The sequence below is a fragment of the Macaca mulatta genome, chromosome 1 (assembly GCF_049350105.2).
Source record: "Macaca mulatta isolate MMU2019108-1 chromosome 1, T2T-MMU8v2.0, whole genome shotgun sequence".
In the NCBI taxonomy this organism is placed as follows: Eukaryota; Metazoa; Chordata; class Mammalia; order Primates; family Cercopithecidae; genus Macaca; species Macaca mulatta.
The window spans coordinates 224,263,131-224,286,388 of NC_133406.1; the positions used below are offsets into that span (position 1 = coordinate 224,263,131).

At 53.0% G+C, this 23,258-nt stretch overlaps 2 protein-coding genes across 2 annotated transcripts in view; both read left to right on the forward strand.

Annotated features, from left to right (window-relative positions):
* LOC114669793 (rootletin-like) lies at nucleotides 1-17,013 on the forward strand. The gene is made up of 7 exons (XM_077972682.1): nucleotides 1-4,174; nucleotides 4,760-4,895; nucleotides 6,447-6,601; nucleotides 14,514-14,738; nucleotides 15,505-15,601; nucleotides 16,276-16,378; nucleotides 16,784-17,013. The coding sequence occupies exons 1-4, from the start codon at nucleotides 4,115-4,117 to the stop codon at nucleotides 14,676-14,678; spliced, it is 516 nt and encodes a 171-aa protein (XP_077828808.1). The 5' UTR covers nucleotides 1-4,114; the 3' UTR covers nucleotides 14,679-14,738; nucleotides 15,505-15,601; nucleotides 16,276-16,378; nucleotides 16,784-17,013.
* The window catches only part of LOC100426310 (rootletin-like), a 20,226-nt gene continuing 11,668 nt past the window's right edge, over nucleotides 14,701-23,258 (forward strand). The window contains exons 1-5 of the mRNA XM_077983375.1: nucleotides 14,701-14,738; nucleotides 15,505-15,601; nucleotides 16,276-16,359; nucleotides 16,807-17,013; nucleotides 17,891-17,952. Of these exons, the coding sequence (XP_077839501.1) occupies nucleotides 14,701-14,738; nucleotides 15,505-15,601; nucleotides 16,276-16,359; nucleotides 16,807-17,013; nucleotides 17,891-17,952 (488 nt within the window). The remainder of the gene's footprint in view (nucleotides 14,739-15,504; nucleotides 15,602-16,275; nucleotides 16,360-16,806; nucleotides 17,014-17,890; nucleotides 17,953-23,258) is intronic.

Consider the following 23,258-nt stretch of genomic DNA (forward strand, 5'->3'; position numbering starts at 1 on the left):
CGTGATCCGCCCGTCTCGGCCTCCCAAAGTGCTGGGATTACAGGCTTGAGCCACCGCGCCCGGCCAGCATCCAGATTTCTAAGAGGAATTCAGTCATTTTTTTTTTTTTTGGAGAATTGGGTGGAAGCAGTGGACACATACATGGGGTTCAGATATGACCTCCTGGAACCCACAGAACCCAGCAGGACTATGGGGGAGAACTTTGGGGATGGTGAGCCAAGGGTAGGTGTCACCTGGTGCCAGGAGCTGATATCCTGTCCCCTTCCCCCAACTGTTAGGGCCGTGGTCAGGATAGGGCACAGAATAATTCAGTTCAGTCCCCCAAGGACATCTGGGACCCCCTCTGCTGAGCTGGGCGTGCAGGGCTGGACATGCTGGCCCAGGGGTATTTGTATTTGTGGCTTCCCCCTGCTCTGATAGGCAGGTGTGCAGCCTGTAGTGGGGATTTTTGGAGGCTGCCTAGAGGGAGAAGAGTGGGCATCCCTGTGGTTTGTAGTGGCAGCTCTCTGCTGCTGGCCGGTTTAGTTTAGTTTTTTTTTTTTTTTTTTGAGACAGAGTCTCTCTGTCACCCAGGAGTTCAATGGTGCTATCTCAGCTCATTGCAACCTCTGCCTCCCGGTTTCAAGTGATTCTTGTGCCTCAGCCTCCCGAGTAGCTGGTACTGCAGGCACCCACCACCACGCCCAGCTAATTTCTGTATTTTTAGTACAGATGGGGTTTCACCACGTTGGCCAGGCTGGTCTAGAATTCCTGATCTCAAGCAATCCACCTGCCTCGGCCTCCCAAAGTGTTGGGATTACAGGCGTGAGCCACCGCACCCAGCCAGTGGCTGGTTTAGTTTTGCCCAAATCTGGCTTGCTTGCCATTGCAACTTGGCAACATTTATCTTTTCTGCCCTGTTTCTTGGTTTTTCCATCTTAGTTGGGCATGAGCGGTCCAGCCTGGACTGATGAGCATTTGTACAGCACCGTGGCATTCTGGGTCTGACGTCGATACAGTAGTAGAGCCTCAAAGTGCAAATGCTTCAGCCTTGCCCTTCAGTCACTTATTGGGAGGCTGCTGGTGAAAGTGGAATGAGCTGTGGGCTCACCACTTCCCTGAAGCATGTCACCTTGAATAGGTGAGAGCCCAATCTCTCTGAGCCTCAGTTTTCTCATCTGGAAATGGGTTGAAGTAAGGATTTAATGAGATAATGTGAATATGCCCCCTTTGGGGCACAGCATGGAGCAGAGGGCACCCAGAGGCCGAGGGCTGAGGCATAGCAGTGAAGCAGGACGAGCCACAGGCAAAACTCCTCAGACACCGGGTTAAAGAAGGAAGGAGCTTTATTCGGCTGGGAACTTCGGCAGACTTGTGTCTTAAAAGCGGAGCTCCTCAAGTGAGCAATTCCTGTCCTTCTTCAGGGCTTACAACTCTAAGGACAGGAGCCCAGACACATGATGCTAATGACGAAAGGAACAGCGGCCACCACTGGCTAATAGCTCACCACCTGCCAGGTGTGGCAGGTACTTACTATTAGTCTCATTTTTTTGTTGTTTTTGGTAGGACAGAGTCTCGCTATGTTGCCCAGGCTGGTCTCAAACTCCTGGGCTCAAGCGCGTCTCCCATCTTGGCCTCCCAAAGTGCTGGGATTACAGATCTGAACCACCATGCCCAGTCTAGTCTCATTTTATTTTATTTTATTTTATTTATTTATTTATTTATTTAATTTTTTCAAGGCAGAGTCTTGCTCTGTCACCCAGGCTGGAGTGCTGTGGCACAATCTTGGCTCACTGTCACCTCCTCCTCCGGGGTTCAAATGATTCCCCTGCCTCAGCCTCCTGACTAGCTGGGATTACATGCACATGCCACCAAGCCCAAGCTAATTTTTTTTTTTTAGATGGAATCTTGTTCTGTCGCCCAGGCTGGAGTGCAGTGGTGCGATCTCGGCTCACTGCAAGCTCAGCCTCCCAGGTTCATGCCATTCTCCTGCCTCAGCTTCCCGAGTAGCTGGGACTACAGGCGCCCGCCGCCACACCTGGCTAATTTTTTTTGTATTTTTTAAATAGAGACGGGGTTTTGCCGTGTTAGCCAGGATGGTCTTGATTTCCTGACCTCATGATCCACTCGCCTTGGCCTCCCAAAGTGCTGGGATTACAGGTGTGAGCCACTGCGCCTGGCCAATTTTTAAATTTTTATCTATTTATTTTTTTTGAGACAGTCTTACTGTGTCGCCAGGCTGAAGTGCAGTGGCGTGATCTCGGCTCACTGCAACCTCCGCCTTCCAGGTTCAAGTGATTCTCCTGACTCAGCCTCCCAAGTAGCTGGGACTACAGGCATGCACCACCATGCCCAGCTAATTTTTATATTTTTATTAGAGACAAGGTTTCACCATGTTGGCCAGGATAGTCTCAATCTCTTGACCTCGTGATCTGCCCACCTTGGCCTCCCAAAGTGCTGACATTGCAGGCTAATTTTTGTATTTTTAGTAGAGATGGGGTTTCACTATGTTGGCCGGGCTAGTCTCGAACTCCTGACCTCAAGTGATCATCTGCCCGCCTCAGCCTCCCAAAGTGCTGGAATTACAGGCTTCAGCCACCACGCCCGGCCTGGTCTAGTCTCCTTTTAGAGATGAGAAAACTGAGGCTCAGGGAGGTAACCTGTTCAAGGTCATACTGTCTTGAACACCATACTTGCAAGTGACTGAGCTGTGTCTCACATGCAACCTCAGACCTGATACTGACTCCAGAGCTATGTGCCTAACCACTATACCACAGAGCCTCCTTGCCCCAGGGAAAGAACAATGGGAGGTGGTGGGTGACCTCTGTGTTTCAGGGCCCTGGGATATAGGGACTGTGCTTTTCTTTTTTTTCTGAGACAAATTTCACTCTTGTTGCCCCGGCTGGAGTGCAATGGCACTATCTCGGGTCACTGTAACCTACGCCTCCCGGGTTCAATTGATTCTCCTGCCTCAGCCTCCCAAATAGCTGGGATTACAGGCATGCGCCACCACGCCCGGCTAATTTTTATATTTTTGGTAGAGATGGGGTTTCACCATATTGGTAAGGCTGGTCTCAAACTCCTGACCTTAGGTGATCCGCCCACCTTGGCCTTCCAAAATGTTGAGATTACAGGCCTGAGCGCCCATGCCTGCCCGGTACTGTGCCTTTTGGATTTTCAAATGAATGAAATGAGGATTTCTTGGGTGTTGGCCATGTGACCCCCCGGCACCGTGTCATGTGCTGGTTATGCACACATGATATTCTGTTTCATCCCCGGACGGCTCCATGTGGTGAGTGCCGATATTATCACATCTTACGTAAGAGGACACTGAGGCTCAGAGAGGCAAAGTCACTGTTCCTGGTGCACCCAGCTAGTGGGGGCTGGGGTGGATGTGGAGGGGCCAGAAGCTTCCCAATAAGTGCCCGCAGGGCAAGGCTGGGGCATTTGTAGGTGGGGGCTGTGCCACTGTGTCTAGGTCAGACCTAGGAATGCCGCAGGTGTTGCATAAATGCTCATCAGTCCAGGCTGGACCGCTCATGCCCAGCTAAGTGCCTAGCCTGCTCTGGGTGACCTCATAGCCTGCATTCTTTGCCCTACACCTGTTGTGGGAAAGCGTGCTCCCAGCATGCTGTAAATCCTTGCATTCTTAGCTAACCATATGACCCCAGTTCTGGGCCAGCAAAGATCATCCGGAAGACTTAGGGCTCTGGCCTTTCCCACCGCATGACTACTGACTCCACCCCCTGGACTTGGAGGGCTCTAGTACCCAGCAACCTGTGGAGGGTGGAGAGTGTGTGAGGTCCTGACCTCCAGGTGCCTCCCCTCTTTTCCTCCCCCCATTCCCTCTTGTCTCTCCTCCCTTCCTTTCTCTCCCTTCTTCTCCCCTCTCTTTATCCTTCCTCTTCCTTCGGCTCCCCGCCTCTGCTTCCCTCCTCTCCTGTCCTTTCCCATCCCCTCCCCCCTCAGCCCCCATCCCGCTCCTCCCACCCCGGTGGTCACATGGGGGCGCCCCGGGATTTAAGCTTAATCTGCCTGGTGCTCAGCACAGCAGCCTGGCTGTGGCGCGTGCTGACTGAGCTAGTCTTGGGGTCCTGGGGAAGGGGGCTGGAGGAGTGCCCACAGCCTCCCCCCCATGAGCTTGGGGCTGGCGGGGGCACAGGACGTCGAGCTGACACTAGAGACGGTTATCCAGGTGGGTCTTGGGGGCTGTGCCCACCCTGTCTGGGGCGGGGTAGTGTGGACTTAGCAGGAGTGGTGAGAGGTGTGTATGTCTTGGGGGTCAAGGGGTGGGAGGGGTGTGGTGGTGGTGAGGTATAAAGGGCCCGCACTTGCAGTTCCTGGCAAGAAGGGGGGCAGAGGTACACACAGGGTGCACCTGCTGTCACTCCCTCATCCCAGTGCCCTGCATTGGGAGAAGGGGGTCCCTACTTCCAGATTTTAGTATTCGGAGGACCTCTGGCATAGCCAGATCCTCATCCATCTAGGGTCGGAGCCGGATTGGAGCCCCCAACACTGGACTGCCTCAGTGGGGTTTGGGAGTTGCTCGTGGGGTTTGGTTCGCATCTCTGGCCCTGGGTGGCCTTCTTCCAGGGGCGGGGAGCGCACAAGAGGCTCCTCCCACGGGGATTTTTTGGATTCTAATTCCCAGGCTTCACTCCATCTTGAGTGGGCTCCTGGGGACCCATATCTTGGGCAGTAGGACTTTGCGGCTCTCCCCCCAAGGCCAGGGAGCCCCGGGTCCCAGGTCCCCCTGAAGACCCTCTTGCTTTTCCCACAGACACTGGAGAGCAGTGTCCTGTGCCAGGAGAAGGGCTTGGGCACGCGGGACCTGGCCCAGGACGCTCAGACCACCAGCCTGCCTGCCCGCATCAGGGAGATTGTCACCCGCAACCTCTCCCGGCCTGACAGCCCAGGTGCCACCCCCATCCACTCCCCTCCACAGACACCACCCACATTTTACCTCTTCGCATGTCCCTTTCCTGAGCAGTCACCATGATGATCATGACTGTAACTCGCTGTGGGGCAGGCACAACCTTATGACAGAAGAAGCCATTTTACAGATGAGGAAACGGAGGCTCAGGGATGAATTTGCCCAGACTTATTCCGCATGTGGTGCAACTAGAAGGAAGGGCTGAGCATCCCCTCCGTGCTTGCCTGTAGCCTGCTGCAAAGATGTGAACCCCAAATCCCATATTCCCACCTGGGGAAGGTGTGGAGCTGGCTGAACCCAAGATATAGGGAAAGGGCAGCTCAGCTCAGATCAGGGTTTTGCAGAAGTCTGAGTGGATGGCACTGTCCGTGCATTTCCCACGTGGGCAGGAATGTGGATGGTCCCTGCTCCTCTCAGCCGGTGGCACACACTGTATCGTTATGTGGCTTGAGGGTCTGGGAAGGGCACAGTCAGTTGTAGCTGGTGTGCTGGCAGCCCTCCGTGATGGAGTTTTGGTGTTCTAACCATTGTCTCTGTTCAACTGACAAGCTACAGACGGGCCCCCGCCTTGGGAGCACCAGGGTTGTTGGCGCCCTGGAGCTCCAGACAGGGAGTGCCTTCACCCTAGCACCTGGTCCTATGTCCAGTTCTCCCAGGGTAGAAGGGAAACCCATAGGAGGTGGACAACCCCGCTTCTCCCGCTGGCCTTTCTTTCCCTCTTCTCTCTTTCTCCTCCTCCTCACAACCTGACCCACGCTATCCTGAGCCCTAACATTTAAACTTCCTTGAAATCCTTCCCCTGAATGAGGCTTTGATGCTTTTCTGGGAGGATCTGGTTACTATTCTATGTTTTGTTTGCTTGTTTGTTTTGTTTTTTTGTTTTTTTGTTTTTTTTTGTTTTTTTTTTTTGAGGCAGAATCTCTCTGTGTTGCCCAGGCTGGAGTGCAGTGGCACAATCTCAGCTCACTGCAACCTCTACCTTCCGGGTTCAAGTGATTCTCCTGTCTCAGCCTCCCAAGTAGCTGGGACTACAGGCATATACCACCATGCCCGGCTAATTTTTGTATTTTTAGTAGAGACAGGGCTTCGCGATGTTGGCCAGGCTACTCTCAAATTCCTGACTTCAGGTGATCTTCCCATCTTGCCTCCCAAAGTGCTGAGATTACAGGTGTGAGTGCGTGCCCGCCCCACCCATTTTACAGATAAGTAAAACTGAGGCCCCGGGGAAGAACTGTAATTGGAAAAGGAGGGAGCAAGAACTCAGGGGTCTCCTGGCTCCTAGACTGAGCCTCTCTCCTGTACCTCCAAAACCTGCTGGGACACACTTTAGCTGGAGCTGTGTTCACTTTATGTCCAGCTTTGTATCCCCTCCTTGCCTTCCTCCCTGTTCTCAGCTTTGTTTGCATGCCTAATCCTGCAGCCATTCCCACCTGGGCTCATCTCAGGGGCCTGGATGGTTTTCTTGCCCTCCCCGTGGGGGGAGGATGTCCCACTGGACCCAGAAGCCAATGATGTACCCACTGTCCCTTGCCAGTCCCGCTGCCGGCGATGGAGATGGCATCGCTGCTGTCACTGCAGGAGGAGAACCAGCTGCTGCAGCAGGAGCTGTCCCGTGTGGAGGACCTGCTGGCCCAGAGCCGTGCCGAGCGCGATGAACTTGCCATTAAGTACAACGCGGTCAGCGAGAGGGTGGGTGCTGCCCAGGTGGTGGGCTAGGCCAGGGCTCCCCCGGTTTGAGGGCATGGAGGCATCTAGACCAGGTCCACACATGGGGCAAAAGATGGGACCTGGTGTCAGGGTGGCCTGAGCTTGGATTGAGGCTCTGCCACGTTGAGTGGCATTGAACAAATCGCTACATTCTTCAAGCCTGTTTTCTGTAGTGGGGATTGTAATGGGACGTGGAGTTGTTTGAAAAATAGGAAATAATAGAATAAAGTGCCTGGCATAGGGGCATTTTGTTCCCATCTGTCCCAGGCCTGTTAGGGGTTCGGGACACAGAGAACGAGATCCCTAGAGATTCCTGCCCCTTGAGTTTCTGGGCATCTCCCTGTGCTACCGTTGCCACGGGCCTTGGGGCTGAGGTGGTGGCTGGATGCTGGCTGGAGGCTGGTGTGGCCACCCGTGGTGTTCTGCAGGACATCTGGGGCAGCCACAAGACCTGCCGCCACTGCCTATTGGAATGGGTTCCAGGCAGGGAAGGAAGGAGAAGCAGGCCTGTCTTCATGTCCAGGCAGGATTCACATCACCTGTGCTGTAGGCTTGTGGGGGTCCCACGGCCTGGGGCAGGAGCTGGGTGTGAGCCGGTGCCAGGGGTGCGTGATGCTGTTGATGCACTGTCTGCTTTGGGCCTCCAGGTGGCCGGGAGGTGACCCTGGAAAGTTGGTGGTGGCTGAAGATTGGTAAGGGAGTTACAAATAGGACCGAGTGTATGTGTGCAGATGGGAGGCATGCAGGTGGCAATAACATATTAATAGCAGCTACTGTTTATTGAGTGCCTAGTATGTGCCAGGCACGTGCTGAGTGTTTCACATTTAATACACCAAGTTCGGGACCATTATGATGCCCATTTAACAAAGGAGAAAACAGAAGCTCAGGGAGGGGAAGCACCATGCTGGGGGCACACAGACAGTTAAGGCTAGACACCAGGTCTTCCAGCTCGCAGCCCTGGGGCTCTGTTTGGTTTCTAGACTAACCCAGTCTAGAACCAAAGTTCTGAAGTTTTGTTTCCTACGTACGGGAAGAGACTCTGGGCTAAGGATTTCAGGGCACAGCTGGCCCCCGCAAAGTTGGAAGGGACCCAGAGAGGCAGCGGCTGGCCCAGGGTCTCCTGTGTGGTAGTGGCAGAGCTGGGGTTGGTGTGGGACCCCTGAGCTGGGCTTGTCCAGGCTGGAGCCCGCACTGGGAGGAGGGTGTGTGTTCCTGTGTGTGACTGTGGGGCGTGTCCGTGTCCTGGGATTTGCCTGGCGGGACAAACCCCCGACGAGTTGGGACTTGTGAGGGAGGTGGGTAGGCAGCCCGCAGTGGCCCCTAGCATCAGGACAGTGGAGAGCTAGTTTTCCCAGGGTCTGCAGCGGGTGTGTAGGGCATGCTGGCCCCAGTCTTGCATTGTCAGTGGTGATGGGGCCCTGAGCCAGCCCTCCCTTTTCTTTTGGCCCATGCATGGCACAGTGCCACACCCCCAGGGCCTGCCTCTTAAATGCCACCTTCTGAAGCTGGCCCTGCCCCCAGTTGGCAGGGAAGGGAAGAGGTGGGAGGTGACAGGTTCCTCCTCTGCTGGGACACAGCAGCTGGGGCTGGGACTGCAGCACAGGGGGACTGGGTTAGTGTGGAAGGCTCCCTCCTGTGGCTAGGGGGGCCCCAAATGGCACGCAGAGGGCGCCCGCTGCTTCAGTTGTCCTCTATCCACCATGGTTTGAATGAGGCCCCACCTGGAGGCAGAGGTGGAATAGGAATGACTATTCCTGGAATAGGAATGACTGCAAAGGCCTTTCCTGGAGGGTGGGTCCCAGAGAACTTCAGAGCCTGGAGATCACCTTATCACAGATAGGGAAAGTAAGTCCTGGAGAGGGAGCATGATAGGCCCAAGGTCAGTGGTGGTGCTGGGATGAGACCCTTGGTCCAGGGCTCTGCAGTTGGGCAACTTTCTCTTTCCCTGCCATCCCCTTGTCTCCATGGCCACAGGTGGCAAGTGCCTGCCCCTGCGGCCCTCACTGGCAGGGTGGGCTGGGTTGGGGGGCAGTCAGCGAGATTTTTCTGATCTTTCCAACCCTGCAGCACCCCCGGCATGGGGAGTGGAGGGAGGGTCAGGTCTTTATCCTGTTGACTGCATGTCCTGCAGGGAAACTGAGGCACTCCCAGAGGCCACCTCCCAGCCAAGAGAGAGGATCTCAGGGCCCCCATGGGGGTCCCTCCTTCTTGCTGTCCCTGAGAAGCAGGTGTAGGCGCAGCTGGGAATGGAAAGGAGGGAGTGGCCACGCCTCCCTTGGCTCCAGAGGACAGACCCCCTGGGCTCCCTTGTGTCCATAGCAACCTGGAAAGACTAAATTGAACGGTGGTCCGAGGGCAGCGGTTGCTAGGGGAGACAGTCAACTTCTTTCATCTCTGGCCTAGTGGCAGCCTCCTTCCCTTTTGAATTACAAGTAAAATTGAAAGGCTGTTTTGTGCGGGGTGAAGTTTGTGGAAAGGGGTGAGGTGTGGCCGACAGGGTCCTGGCTTTGGCGGGAGGAGAACCCGGCAACAGCCTGAACCCCTCTGTGTCCCAGAGGCAAACAGCACTTGCTTCACACAGATATGCAGTGTGGACACGACACAGGCCACACTGGGCCCCACACAGAGACACACAGATGCACAAAACATGCCACAAACAACATAGTGAGACCCTAAAACCGGGCTGCGCCTACACTTGCTTCTTAGGGACAGAAACACTCCAATTCACAGAATATGCACATCGTAACCCACAGCCACAGCCAGATGCTGCACAACCCCACACAGGCACAGAACAGTCACCCCACCACCGCGGACCCATAACACCCACATGCAGATGACACAGCACGCTGTCTCCCACCTCATGGTTGCACACGGACAGAGAAAGCATACAGTTCAACATAGCCACCAATCAGCCCACAAAGGCATACCCAGATGCACAAAGTGTGTATCACACATACAAGGGAGCCCAGGCACACTCCCCAGACCCACGCACGTGCGGTTGTACACTTGCCTCGCCGACAACACAGACATATGCCCTGATACACACAGCCAGACCCAACACCTGCACCACAACATAGACCTTCAGCCAGATGCCACCTTACCCGTTCACGGGAAGGCTCAGAGGCACCAAACCGTCGACATGAACTCAGCACTCACACACAAACGCACACAGGGTCCTGCCTGGAGACAAATGACAAAATAACACCCTGTTCGCACCTAGTGAGGGCCAGCAACATCAGTGCACAGCATGTGTGGCTGCCCCAGGCCAGCGCCACCACACACAGATGCGGACACCGCTCACCAATGACCTCAGTGGGCTTGGCGCAGACACTTGGCAGGCCTGCAGCGGCAGTCCAGGAGAAACCCCCTACTTCCAACTCTCCTGAACACCCTTGGACTGTGTTCCTCCAGACTCAGGGGCTCAGGCAATCCTGAGCTCAGGCAATCTGCCAGCCTCAGCCTCCCAAAGTGCTGGGATTATAGGCATGAGCCACTGCACCAGGCCAAAATTCCTGATTTTAATCCACTAGAATATTCAGCTTTGCTACCAAGGACCTCACAGCCTCTAGTGATGAAGAGACGTAGATCCCCAAAATTCTAGACTAAGGAAGCGAGTGGTCAGTGATATGTACATGGGACAGAGGGAATGTCCTGGAGGCTCAGAAGGATGGGAGGGATGGGGAGGTCAGAAAAACCGCTTTGTGGAGGTGGAATTTGCTCAGAGCCTCAAGGAATGGGTAGGGTTGAAGCAGAGCAGCAGGCACTCCAAGCAGAAGCAAGGCACGAGCAAAGGCGGGGAGGTGCGAGCCCATGGCAGCCAGGGGGGTTGAACGAAGGGCTGGTACAGGGAAAGGAGAGCCTGCCTCAGCGGGGGAGCTTTGGCCTGCCTGATCTTTGAACAGGGGCGTCTGATCGGTGTGAGCAGTCAGCTCAACAGCAGTGTCAGGAGGCTGTAGAGACAGCCCGAAGGCAGGGGGCCAAGCTGTTTCATTTAGTGCATTAAAAACCTTTTAGTTAGTAATCTTTTCTTTATTTTTTCTTTTCTTTATGGCTCACTACAGCCTCGGCCTCCTGGTCTCAAGCAGTCCTCCTACCTCAGGTCCTGTGCGATTCGGAACACAGGTGCATGCCACCAGGCTTGCTGATTTTTTTATTTCTTGTAGAGTCGAGGTGTCACTTTGTTGCCCAGGCTGGTCTTGAACTCCTGAGCCTAAGTGATCCTCTTTCCTTGGCCTTCCAAAGTGCTGGGATTATAGGCGTGAGCAACCACACCTGGTTTAATAATCTTTTCTTAATATCATCAAATAGCCAGTGTCTAGATTTTCCATATGTCTCATAAATGTCACAGATAGGCCAGGTGCAGTGGCTCAGGCCTGTAATCCCAGTAGTTTGGGAGGCCGAGGCGGGCGGATCACCTGAGGTCAGGAGTTAGAGACCAGCCTGGCCAACATGGTGAACCCACACCTCTACTAAAAATACAAAAATTATCCAGGTGTGGTGACACACGCCTGTAATCCCAGCTACTGAGGAGGCTGAGGCACCAGACTCGCTTGAACCCAGGAGGCAGAGGCTTCAGTGAGCCGAGATCACACCACTGCACTCCAGCCTGGGTGACAGAGTGAAACTGTCTCAAGAACAGGAAAAAAAAAGTCACAGATAGTCTTACTTTAGTTTTTTCTTTACAATTTGTTTGAATCCAGATCCATAGACATTCACAAAATGTGACTGGTGGCTTTGTCTTTTTTTTTTTTTTTTTTGAGACTGAGTCTCACTCTGTTGCCCAGGCTGGAGTGCAGTGGCCGGATCTCAGCTCACTGCAAGCTCCACCTCCTGGGTTTACACCGTTCTCCTGCCTCAGCCTCCCGAGTAGCTGGGACTACAGGCGCCCGCCACCTCGCCCTGCTAGTTTTTTGTATTTTTTAGTAGAGACGGGGTTTCACCAGGTTAGCCAGGATGGTCTCGATCTCGTGACCTCATGATCCGCCCATCTTGGCCTCCCAAAGTGCTGGGATTACAGGCTTGAGCCACCGCGCCCGGCCAACTTTTGTATTTTCAGTAGAGATGGGGACTTCACCATGTTGGCCAGGCTTGTCTTGACCTCAGATGATACACCTATCTTGGTCTGCCAAAGAGCTGGGATTACAGGCCCGAACCACTGTGCCCGGCACCTGCTTTGTGTTTTAAGTTCCTTTTAACTTATTTGTTCAGGAAACTGGGCCAATTGTCCTTGGAGATTCTCATGGCCTGGATTTTGTTGGTTGCATCCTTATGGTGTCAATTAACATGTTTCTTTATCCCATGTATTTCCTATAAATTTGTTGTTGGATCTAAAGCTAGGTCAGATTCAGGTTCTTCTGCTTGCTTTTATTTTATATTAATTAATTAATTAATCAAGACTCCATAAGTAGAATGTATTCTTCCATCGGGATGTCCCTATGCCTGTTGTCTCTCTTTTCAAGATCCAACCCACTCATCAGAGGCTGCAAAACTGTGAGCTTCTCATTTAGTCACTCCTTTTATATTAATTAGAATTCTGGAATGAGGCAGTGTCCCTCCTTAGTATTGGATAACCAGGGGTACAGTTCATTCAGGAAAGGAAAGGATTTAACCTGTATTATGGACTTAAAATACATTTTTTTTTTTTTTGAGACAGTGTCTCTCTGTTGCCCAGGCTGAAGTGCAGTGGCACAATCACAACTCACGTTAGGCTTGACCTCCCAGGGTGAAGTGATCCTCCCACTTCAGCCTCCCAAGTAGCTGGGACTATAAGTGTGCACCACTATGTCCAGTTAATTTTTTTTTTTTTTTTAGAGACAGGGTCTTGCTGTGTTGCCCAGGCTGGTCTCAAACTCCTGGACTCAAGCAATCCACCTGCCTTGGCCTCCTAAAGTGCTGGAATTACAGAAATGGGCCTGCAAAAATACATTTTTAAGGCCAGGCTCGGTGGCTCATGCCTGTAATTCCAGCCTTTGGGAGGCTGAGGCAGGTAGATCATCGGAGGTCAGGAGTTCAAGACCAACTTGGCCAACATGGTGAAACCCCGTCTCTACTAAAAAATACAAAAATTAGCTGGGTGTGGTGACGTACGTCTGTAATTCCAGGTACTCGGGAGGCTGAGGCAGGAGAATCGCTTGAACCAGGGAGGTGGAGGTTGCAGTGAGCCGAGATTGTAGCACTGTACTCCAGCCTGGGCAACAGAGTGAGACTCCGTCTCAAAAAAACAAAAACAAAATTTTTAAGTAGCCTTGAAAATTTTTGTATTTTACTTTTGATTAAGTCACATGTTCACAAGGTTCACATTTCAAAAGGGTACACAGTAAAACGGCTCCCTTTCACCTCTGACCCTAGATATTCCCCTTCCCTCCTTGTAGGCAAGCAGCATTATCAGCTTCTTTTTCTTTTTATATGTACAATTTTTTTTCTTTTTTCGGCCACCAAGTTACTATGAGAAGCATTATCAGTTTCTTCTTTTTTTTTCAAAATGCCGTCTCCCTCTGTCTCCCAGGCTGGAGTGCAGTGGCATGATCTTGGCTCACTGCAACCCTCTGCCTCCCCGGTTCAGGCAGTTCTACCACCTCCACCTCCCAAGTAGCTGGGATTACAGGCATGAGCTACCACACCCAGCTAATTTTTGTATTTTTAGTAGAGGCGGGGTTTCGTCATGTTGGCCAGGCTGGTCTCGAACTCCTGACCTCAGGTGATCCTCCCGCCTTGGCCTCCCAAAGTGCTGGGATTACAGGCGTGAGCCACCGCTCCTGGCCTATCAGTTTCTTAAGTGACCTTCCAGGGTTATCTTACATAATCAAATAAAGCAGATCACACACACACACACACAGACACATGCACACTTTTTTGTATATATGCCTGGTAAAATTTCATCTTCACAGTTCTCGAAGATGCTTTCCTCACATATTAGTTATAATTGGGAGGTGACTCTGTGTCAGACCAGTAAGAACTTCTCCACTGGTTTTCTTAACCACAGAGTGTTCCACTGAATAGATGTACCATCACGTACTTAGTCCCCTTTTGATAGACATTCAGGTTGTCACCAGGATTTTTTACACGAGCAATGCTGCAGTGAACCCCCTTGTGCACAAGCCATCTTCTCTGTGCTGGAGTATATCTTTGGATACGTTCTTAGAGGAGGAGCTGGTGGGAAGGTCCTATGCATGCATAGTTCTCGGAGCTTTCCCCCAGTGCTCTCCATTGTGGTTGTACTCACCTTCCCACCAGCTGTGTAGGGGAGCGCCTGTTACCCCAAAGCCCCTCCCTGTGTATTATGTGACCCTTGTTTTTCCCCCTAGTCTGATAGTGGACAAATGGCATCCCAGTGTAGAGTTTGTGTGTGTGTGTGTGTTTTTTTTTTTTCTTTCTCTTTTGTTTTTGAGATGGAGTCTCACTATGTTTCCCATGCTGGCCTCAAACTCCTGGGCTCAAGCAATCCTGCCTCAGCTTCCCACATAGCTGAAACTGCAGGTGCATGCCACTGCACCCAGCCTAGTATAGTTTTATTTTTATTTTTATTTTATTTATTTATTTTTTGAGACGCAGTCTCGCTGTGTCGCCCAGGCTGGAATGCAGCGTCATGATCTCGGCTTACTGCAGTCTCCATGACCTGGGTTCAAGCAATTCTCCTGCCTCAGCCTCCCAAGTAGCTGGGACTACAGGAGTGTGCCACCATGCCTGGCTAATTTTTTGTATTTTTAGTAGAGACGAGGTTTCACCATGATGGCCAGGCTGGTCTTGAACTCCTGACATCAGATGATCTGCCTGCCTCAGCCTCCTAAAGTGCTGAGATTACAGGTGTGAGCCACCACGCCTGGCCCCAGCATAGTTTTAATTTGTATTTGGGAGTGAGCCCCATCCCATCGCCAGCCTGTGCTCTCTCCCCAAGGGACCTGCTGCAGCTGGGAGGGGAGCTGGCCCAGACATCATGAGCTGTCCAGGAGGCAGGCCTGGGACTGATCACGGACCTGCGGCTGGCAGAGAGCCGGACCGAGGCAGCCCTGGAGAAGCAGGCCCAGCTAGAGGAGCAGCTGCAGGACAAGATGCTCCATGAGAAGGACCTGGCCCAGCAGCAGATGCAAAGCGACCTGGATGAGGCTGACCTCAGTGCCACGTGGGTACCTGGTGGGTGCTGCATAAGGCAGGCGTCCCTGCAGAAGGTGAAACTGGAGGGTTGGGGAGAAGGGAGCATCTGTTCACTAGGCACAGGGCCTTCCTCTGCGAGCTCAGCCAGTCTTCCCAGGCACCCCACTGAGGTTCCGAAGGCACTTGCCCGGTGTGTATCATAAACAGCTTAGCCTCTGATGACAGAACCTGTGGCCGGGTGTGGTGGCTCACACCTGTAATTCCAGCACTTTGGGAGGCCAAGGTAGGGGGATTACCTGAGGTCAGGAGCTCAAGACCAGCCTGCCCAACAGGCGAAACCCTGTCTCTACTAAAATACAAAAACTAGCCGGGCATGGTGGCGCGTGCCTATAATCCCAGCTATGAGGGAGGCTGAGACAGGAGAATCACTTGAACCCAGGATGTGGAGGTTGCAGTGAGTGAAGATCACATCACTGTATTCCAGCCTGGATGACAGAGCAAAACTCCTTCTGAAAAAAATAAAACAAAAAAACTTGTGCCCCTTACTTCTGCCACCTGGACACGTCCTCAAGTGCTTTCCCATGAGATAAAGCTGGTGGGAACCTCATTCCCGTTTCACAGATGAGAAGCGTGAGGTCTGGAGAGGAGCCGGGACTTGCCTAAGGTCACACAGCCAGGGAGGTGGATGTTAGGGTCCCTGCCTCGGGTTTGAAGAAGCATGGTGGACACAGAGCTAGTGGATTTGAGAGGCAGTGGTGGTCCCCTATTCACCTCTGTTGCTCCCCCAACTCCAGAGTGACAGAGCTGGGCCTGGCAGTGGAGTGTCTTCAGAAGCAGAATCTGGAGAAGGATCAGGTCAACAAGGACCTCACCGAGAAGCTTGAGGCCCTGGTGAGCTGTAGCTGCCCCTGAGATGTGGCAGGGTGGGATGGGGTACCGGCCAGATCCATGGACACAGGCTTAGGGCTGGGCTGCCTGGGCCGCCTGGGCCACCCCCAGCGTCCCACTCACACTCAGGTTCAGGTCTCACAGGTGTGCAGTCTTCGTGGTAAGCACACTCACCTCCTCCATCCCATTTCTTCCCCCCAGCAGCCCTGTAGCATAATCCTCATGACACAGATGGGGAAACTGAGGCCCAAGAGGGGAAATGCTTGTCCAGTCTCAGAGCCAGTAAGCAGGAGAGTCGGGACTTGAACTCCCATTTGCGCTCTCCAGGTCCAGATGCTGCCTCTGGCAACCCAGCTGCTCCCCCTCCCCCACCAGTGGGACACTCACTACCCCAGGGTACAGCCTGGTTTGGTCACCCCTCTGTGTGGGGCCTGGCCTGGGTTCTAGGTTCGGCTCTCCTCCAATTGTCTGTGTGACATGGGGCAGGACACAGCTCTTCTCTGGGCTTGGTCTGTTCAGTGAGGGCCTCGGGCCTGCTGCCCCTCGGGCCAGGTGGCTGGCCTATGGACATGGCTTCAGAGGCCACCTGGTCAGTGGTGAGCCAGGGAGGGAAGGGAAAGGGAGGTTTCAGATAAGACAGAACCTGGACCACCTTTGTCTCCCTAACCGCACTCCAGGAATCCCTGCGGCTACAGGAGCAGGCGGCCCTGGAGACAGAGGACGGAGAGGGGCTACAGCAGACCCTAAGGGACCTGGCACAGGTGTGAGCCCAGAGAGCAGGTAAGATAGGGCCCTGCCAGGCAGTCCTGGGCTCCCCCGCCACGCCTTTTGGTGGCCTGGGACTGAACTGCAAATGGGTGGGGGCCTGGAGCCCAGGCTGTAGCTGCTCAGCACCCCTGCTAGCTCACCCGGCCCCTGCCCTGGGGAACCCCCAGTGTCAGAGGGGAGGCACGGCCCTTCCGGAGCCCACCTGTGAGCAACGCCAAATGATGTCTTCGCAATAAATCGGAGGCCTCAGCGGCGAGCTGAGGACTGAGCTAGTGGAGGAGGTGAAATCAGGAAGGCTTGTTGTAGGAGGGAGCATTTGGAATGAGGCAGCCCCCAGCCTCGCCTGGGCAGCTTTACCAGCTAACCCCGCGGTTCCTAACTCTGTGGCCTCCTTCTGCCTCCCTTCCCTACCCTCAGGCCATCCTGTGCTATGTTGAGAGCGGCGTCCAGCTGAGCGTCTCCAAGTGTCTCCAAGCCGAGAGCCTGCGGGGGAGGCTCTCGGGCCAGTGGACCCCGTCCCCACCGCGGCGCTCCTAGCCAGGCCGAGGTCGTTCGCCCCGCCGAGGCCCCTCTCCCCGGCCTGCTCAGACTCCTCCAAGCTCGCCCTGATCCACTCCGCCCTGCACAAGTGCCAGCCGCAGGTCCAGGTAGGAAGGGGCTTGAGGGTTCTGGGCGCAGCCAGAGGCCCGGGGGCGGGAGGGGGGCGGGGCTCGCGCCCTCCGGGTTGGGGCGGGAGCGGGGGTGGGGGCGGGTCAGGGGCCAGGGTCAGGGGGAGGAGTCTGAGCGCCGCAGGGTGCAGCCAGAGCCCTGAGAAAGTGTCTGAGGGTGTCATGACCCCGAAGGAGGTGGCCGAGAGCTCTGCGGTGAAGCCGAGCCCAGAAGTGGGGGTGCTTGGGCAGCTGGTGGAGGGAGGAGACTGCTGCAGTGTTAGGGTCATGGTAGAGAGGGAGACATGTCCCTGGTTATACAGAGCCAGGATTCTGGGAAAAGTTCTAGCAAGGGGAATCAGAGCCTAGGATGAGAGGAGCTCGGGAACTAGGGGCAGAGCCAGGGTAGGGAGGGGTCTGAGAGTGGAACCAGGATGCAAAGGGGAGGGGCCTGGGAGCCCTGGGGGTGGGGTCAGAATCCAGGAGACGAAGGTGCCTGGGGGTTTGTCTCGCATCCGGGGGAGTTTGACAGGAATTGTCCGGGACCCCACGGAGGTGAGGGCTCAAAGGGTGGTGAGGGCACATAGTAGGGGAGTGGAAGCTTGGCTCTCAGGCCTAGGCTCCTATCCTGTCCCAGGCCAGGTCCAGGCCCTGGACCCCACCTAGCGTAGGCTAGTGTGTATCCCTGGAACCAGAAGAGGCCTCCCAGGACCCCCGTAGACTCTGTGATGCCCACGCCCCGGAACATGGGTGGGCGCTATGAGGCAAGCCAGGTCTGGGCACCCTGCGGAAGCAGCTTAGCGACAGCGAGAGTGAGCGGCGGGCCCTAGAGGAACAACTGCAGCGCTTGCGGGAAAAGACCAACTGCGTCCTGCAGGCCCATGAGGACGCCCAGCGCGAGGTGCAGCGGCTGCGGAGTGCCAACGAGCTCCTGAGCAGGTGCCCGGGAGGTCTGAGCTGGGGGGTGCTGAAGAATAAATCAGCGTCTGGGCATAAGAGCAGTTGAGCCTTATGCATGTGGTCTGCACTAATATGGTCGCCCTGAGCTGCATGTGCCTATTAACATTTTATTTATTATTTTATTATTTACTTATGAGATGGAGTCTCGTTCTGTCGCCCAGACTGGAGTGCAGTGGTGCGATCTTGGCTCACTGTAAGCTCCGCCTCCCGGGTTCACCTATTACCCTGCCTTAGCCTCCCGAGTAGCTGGGACTACAGGCTCCCGCCAGCACGCCCTGCTAATTTTTTTTTTTGAGACGGAGTTTCACTCTGTCGCCCAGGCTGGAGTGCAGTGGCATGATACCGACTCATTGCATTCTCTGCCTCCCTTGTTTAAGCAGTTCTCACCTCAGCCTCCCGAGGAGCTGGGATTACAGGTGCCCATCACCACGCCCAGCTATTTTTCTTTTGTATATTTAGTAGAGATGGGGTTTCACCATCTTGGCCAGGCTGATCTTGAACTCCTGACCTCGTGATCCACCCGCCTCTGTCTCCCAAAGTGCTGGGATTACAGGCATGAGCCACCGCGCCTGGCCAACATTTAGTTTTTATTATTCAGTTTTGTTTTGTTTTGTTTTGCTTTGTTTTGAGTCACGCTTGTGCTCTGCTTCCCAGGCTGGGGCACAGTGGCTCCATCACAGCTCACTGTTGCCTGGAACTCCCAGACTCAAGTGATCCTCCCACCTCTACCTCCCAACTGTCCCTAGTTGGGGGCCAGGGCCTGGGCCTGGCCTGGGGAAGGATATGGGACCCATGCATGAGAGTTAGGTTTCCACTCCCTTCCTCTGTGCCCTCATCACCCTCTGAGCCCTCACCTCCCCGGGTCCTGGGCAACTCTGATCTCAGCCCCGAGGATGCTAGACAAGCCCCCAACATTTCTAAATTTTTTGTAGAGATGGGGGTCTCACTATGTTCCCATGCTGGTCTTGAACTCTTGGCTTCAAACACTCCTTCCTCCTCAGCCTCCCAAATTGCTGGGATTACAGGCGTAAGCCACTGTGTCTGGCTCTTTTAAAATTTAATTAAAAATTTTAAAATGAAAATTCAGACTGGGTGTGGTGGCTCACACCCAGCTGACTGACCAACATGGTGAAACCTGTTTCTACTAAAAATACAAAAATTAACCAGGCATGGTGGCATGCTCCTGTAATCCCAGCTACTTGGGAAGCTGAGGTGGGAGAATCAGTTGAACCCTAGAGGCGGAAGTTGCAATGAGCCAGGATCGTGTCACTGCACTTCAGGTTGGGAGATGAGGAAGACTCCGTCTCAAAAAAAAAAAAAAAAGGCTGGTTGCGGTGGCTCACACCTTTAATCCCAGCACTTGGGGAGGCCGAGGTGGGCGGATCACGAGATCAGGAGATCGAGACCATCCTGGCTAACATGGTGAAATCCCGTCTCTACCAAAAATACAAAAACAAAATAAGCTGGGCATGGTGGCGGGCACCTGTAGTCCCAGCTACTGGGAGGCTGAGATGGGACAATGGTGTGAACCTGGGAGGCAAAGCTTGCAGTGAGCTGAGATCACACCACTGTACTCCAGCCTGGGTGACAGATTGAGACTCCATCTGAAAAAAAAAAAAAGAAAAAGAAAAAAGAAGAAGAAAATTCAGTTTTTTAGTTGCCCTAGCCACATTTCAAGCACTCATCAACCATACGTGGCCATAGAACATTCTGTCATCTCGGAGAGTTCTATTGACAGCACTATTCTGGACTGCATTTCTTGGAGTTTTAAAATTTTATTTTATTTTTATTTTTTATTGTTTTTATTTTAGAGGTGGGGTCTTGCTGTGTTGCTCAGGATGGTCTCAAACTTCTGGCCTCAAGCAATTACACTGCCTCAGCCTCCCCAAATGCTGATATTACAGGCAAAAGCCACCATGCCTAGCCTTGAAGATTTTTTTTTTCTTTTAATTTGAGACAGGGTCCTGTTCTGTCACCCAGGCTGGAGTGCAGTGGTGCAATCTCACTTCACTGCAACCTCCACCTCCTAGGCTTAAGTGATCCTCCCACCTCAGCCTCCTGAGTAGCTGGGACTACAGGCACACACCACCATGCCTGGCTAATTTTTCTGTTTTTTGTAGAGATGGGGTTTTGACATGTTGCCCAGGCTGATCTCTAACTCTTGAGCTCAAATGATCCACGCATATCAGCCTCCCAAAATACTGGGATTATAGGTGTGAGCCATCACGCCAGGCACCTTGAAGATTTTTAAGACAAGAAATTATCCACTTCTTTTTTTTCCCCCCATTCTTATTGCCCATCTCATGATCTTGGCTCACTGCAACCTCCACCTCCTGGGTTCAAGTGATTCTCTTGCCTCAGCCTCCCTGGTAGCTGGGATTACAGGTGCCTGCCACCATGCCAGGCTAATTTTTATATTTTTAATAGAGATGGGGTTCCACCATGTTGGCTAGGCTGGTGTCGAACTCCTGACCTCAGGTGATTCACCCACCTTGGTATCCCAAAGTGCTGGATTACAGGCATGAGCCACTGTTCTTGGTACCTTGAAGATTTTTAAGACAATAAATTATCCACTTAGCTGCCAGGTTGTTTTTGATATTTTGTTGTTTGGTTTTTCTCTTCATAAATGTAACGATCTTATGAAAAGTTTGAAAAATAGAAATAAAAAGATAGTGCCTTCTCACAGCCTCATCTGCCCATCTTAACTCATTTAGGACACTGGTTTTCCTTCCCATCGTGTTTCCTGGCAGTGAGATAGCAAATGTTTCCTCCACACCTACTGTGTGCCGGGCTCTTGGCCGAGTGTTTTTTATGTACTCTGTCATTTAGTCTGCCTGTCAAACTCATGCAATTCGGAACTCTGTTGTAAGCTTGAGAGACTCGCTCAGACTCGTACAGCGTGTGTGGCTGGGGGTGGCAGGGTGGGAATTGGAATTCAGGTCCATGTGAGAGTAAACTGAGGCTTTCCATGCCTGGAAAGGAGAAGGTCTTTTTAAGTAGTTGTGTTCACAGCATACATCCCGTTTCGCATTCTGCTATTTTTACTTAAAAGCACATTGTCACCTGGGCATGGTGACTCACGCCTGTAAACCCAACACTTTGGGAGGCCAAGGCAGGTGGGTCACTTGTCAGGAGTTTGAGAGCAACCTGGCCAACATGGCAAAACCCCATCTCTACTAAAAATAAAAAAAATTGGCCGGGCACAGTGGCTTATGCCTGTAATCCCAGAACTTTGAGAGACCGAGGTGGGAGGACCAACTGAGGTTGGGAGTTCAAGACCAGCCTGACCAACATGGAGAAACCCTGTGGTTACTAAAAATAAAAAATTAGCCATCCGTGGTGGCACATGCCTATAATCCCAGCTACTTGGGAGGCTGAGGCAGGAGAATTGCTTGAACCCGGGAGGCAGAGTTTGTGGTGAACCGAGATCACGCCATTGCACTCCAGCCCGGGCAACAAGAGTGAAAGTCTGTGTCAAAAAAATAAATAAATAAAAATAAAAGTAAAATATAAAAAAATAAAAAGATTAGGGCTGGGCGTGGTGGCTCACGCCTGTATTCCCAGCAATTTGGGAGGCTGAGGCATGCAGATCACTTGAGATCAGGAGTTTGAAACCAGCCTGGCCAACATGGTGAAACCCCGCTTCTAATTAAAATGCAAAAATTAGTTGGGTGTGGTGATAGGCGCCTATAATCCCAGCTACTTGGGAGGCTGAGGCAGGAGAATCGCTTGAAGTCTGGAGGTGGAGGTTGCAGCAAGCCGAGATTGTGTCACTGCACTCCAGCCTGGGGGACAGAGTGAGACTCTATCTAAAAAAAAAAAAAAATTGCTGGATGTGGTAGCTCACACTTGTAACCCCAGCACTTTGGGAAGCCGAGGCGGGCAGATCACGACGTCAGGAGATCAAGATCATGCTGGCTGACACGGTGAAACCCCATCTCTACTAATAATACAAAAAATTAGCCAGGCGTGGTGGCAGGTGCCTATAGTCCCAGCTACTGGGCAGGCTGAGGCAGGAGAATGGTGTGAACCTGGGAGGCGGAGCTTGCAGTGAGCCGAGATCGTGCCACTGCACTCTAGCCTGGGTGACAGAGTGAGACTGCGTCTCAGGAAAAAAAAAAAAAAAAAATCACATCGTGAAGTTTTTTTGCACCTACTGCCAGTGAGGAAAGCAGCAGCTCACAGCAAGTCTTTGGGGTCCCAGTTGCTGCCTTCTCCTCCCGCCCCTGCTGTGGCCACCATGTGCCTATGTAGCAGGAAGCTGTGGGATGTGCAGACTCAGCTCTATTGGGCTTCCCAGAATGGAGGGGCATGGGGTGTTATAAGAGGCATTTCCTGGTCACATGGCCTAGCAGAGCTGGTGGTACAATTGCCTGTGTGTCCCAGCAGCCTAGCCTGGCCTCTTCTACCTGGCAGGGTGCTTGGAGATAATGTCAGCACCTCCATCCACTCCAAGTGGGTGCGCTGGGGAGAAGGAAAGCCAGGTTCTTCTGCTGGAGGGTGTGAGTGAAATGAGTCAACAATGGGCATGGTCAGGGAAGTCTTCCTGGAGGCAGGTGCCTTGGAAGATGGGAAGATGTAGCTCATGGCTAGGGGAGCAGCCAGCCACCTTCCCTGGAGAGAGCATCCTCAGCATCCCCTCTGCTCCCCTTCCCCGTGTCCTGAAAGGAGAAGAGCAACCTGGCTCACAGCCTGCAGGTTTCACATTTCAAGCACTCATCAACCATACATGGCCACAGAACATTCTGTCATCTCAGAGAGTTCTATTGACAGCACTATTCTGGACTGTATTTCTTTTTTTTTTTTTTTTTTTTAGAGATGGGGTCTTGCTGTGTTGCTCAGGATGGTCTCAAACTCCTGGCCTCAAGCAATTCCCCTGCCTCGGCCTCCCAAAATGCTGAGATTACAGGCATAAGCCACCATGCCTAGCCTTGAAGATTTTTTTTTTTTTCTTTTAATTTGAGACAGAGTCTTGTTCTGTCACCCAGGCTGGAGTACAGTGGTGTGATCTCAGTTCACTGCAACCTCCACCTCCTAGGCTTAAGTGATCATCCCACCTCAGCCTCCTGAGTAGCTTGGACTACAGGTACACACCACCACACCTGGCTAATTTTTCTGTTTCTTGTAGAGATGGGGTTTCACCATGTTGCCAAGGCTGATCTCTAATTCCTGAGCTCAAATGATCCACCCATCTCAGCCTCCCAAAGTACTGGGATTATAGGTGGGAGCCATCAACCAGGCACCTTGAAGTTTTTTTTTTGAGACGGAGTCTTGCTCTGTTGCCC

What these genes read in the sequence shown, in the direction of transcription:
- LOC114669793 (XM_077972682.1), top strand. Translation starts at nt 4,115, where the DNA reads ATGAGCTTGGGGCTGGCGGGGGCACAGGACGTCGAGCTGACACTAGAG. An exon ending in CACTAGAGACGGTTATCCAG is followed by an intron (nt 4,175 to 4,759) that starts GTGGGTCTTGGG and finishes CTTTTCCCACAG; the next exon opens with ACACTGGAGAGCAGTGTCCT. An exon ending in ACAACGCGGTCAGCGAGAGG is followed by an intron (nt 6,602 to 14,513) that starts GTGGGTGCTGCC and finishes TCTCTCCCCAAG; the next exon opens with GGACCTGCTGCAGCTGGGAG.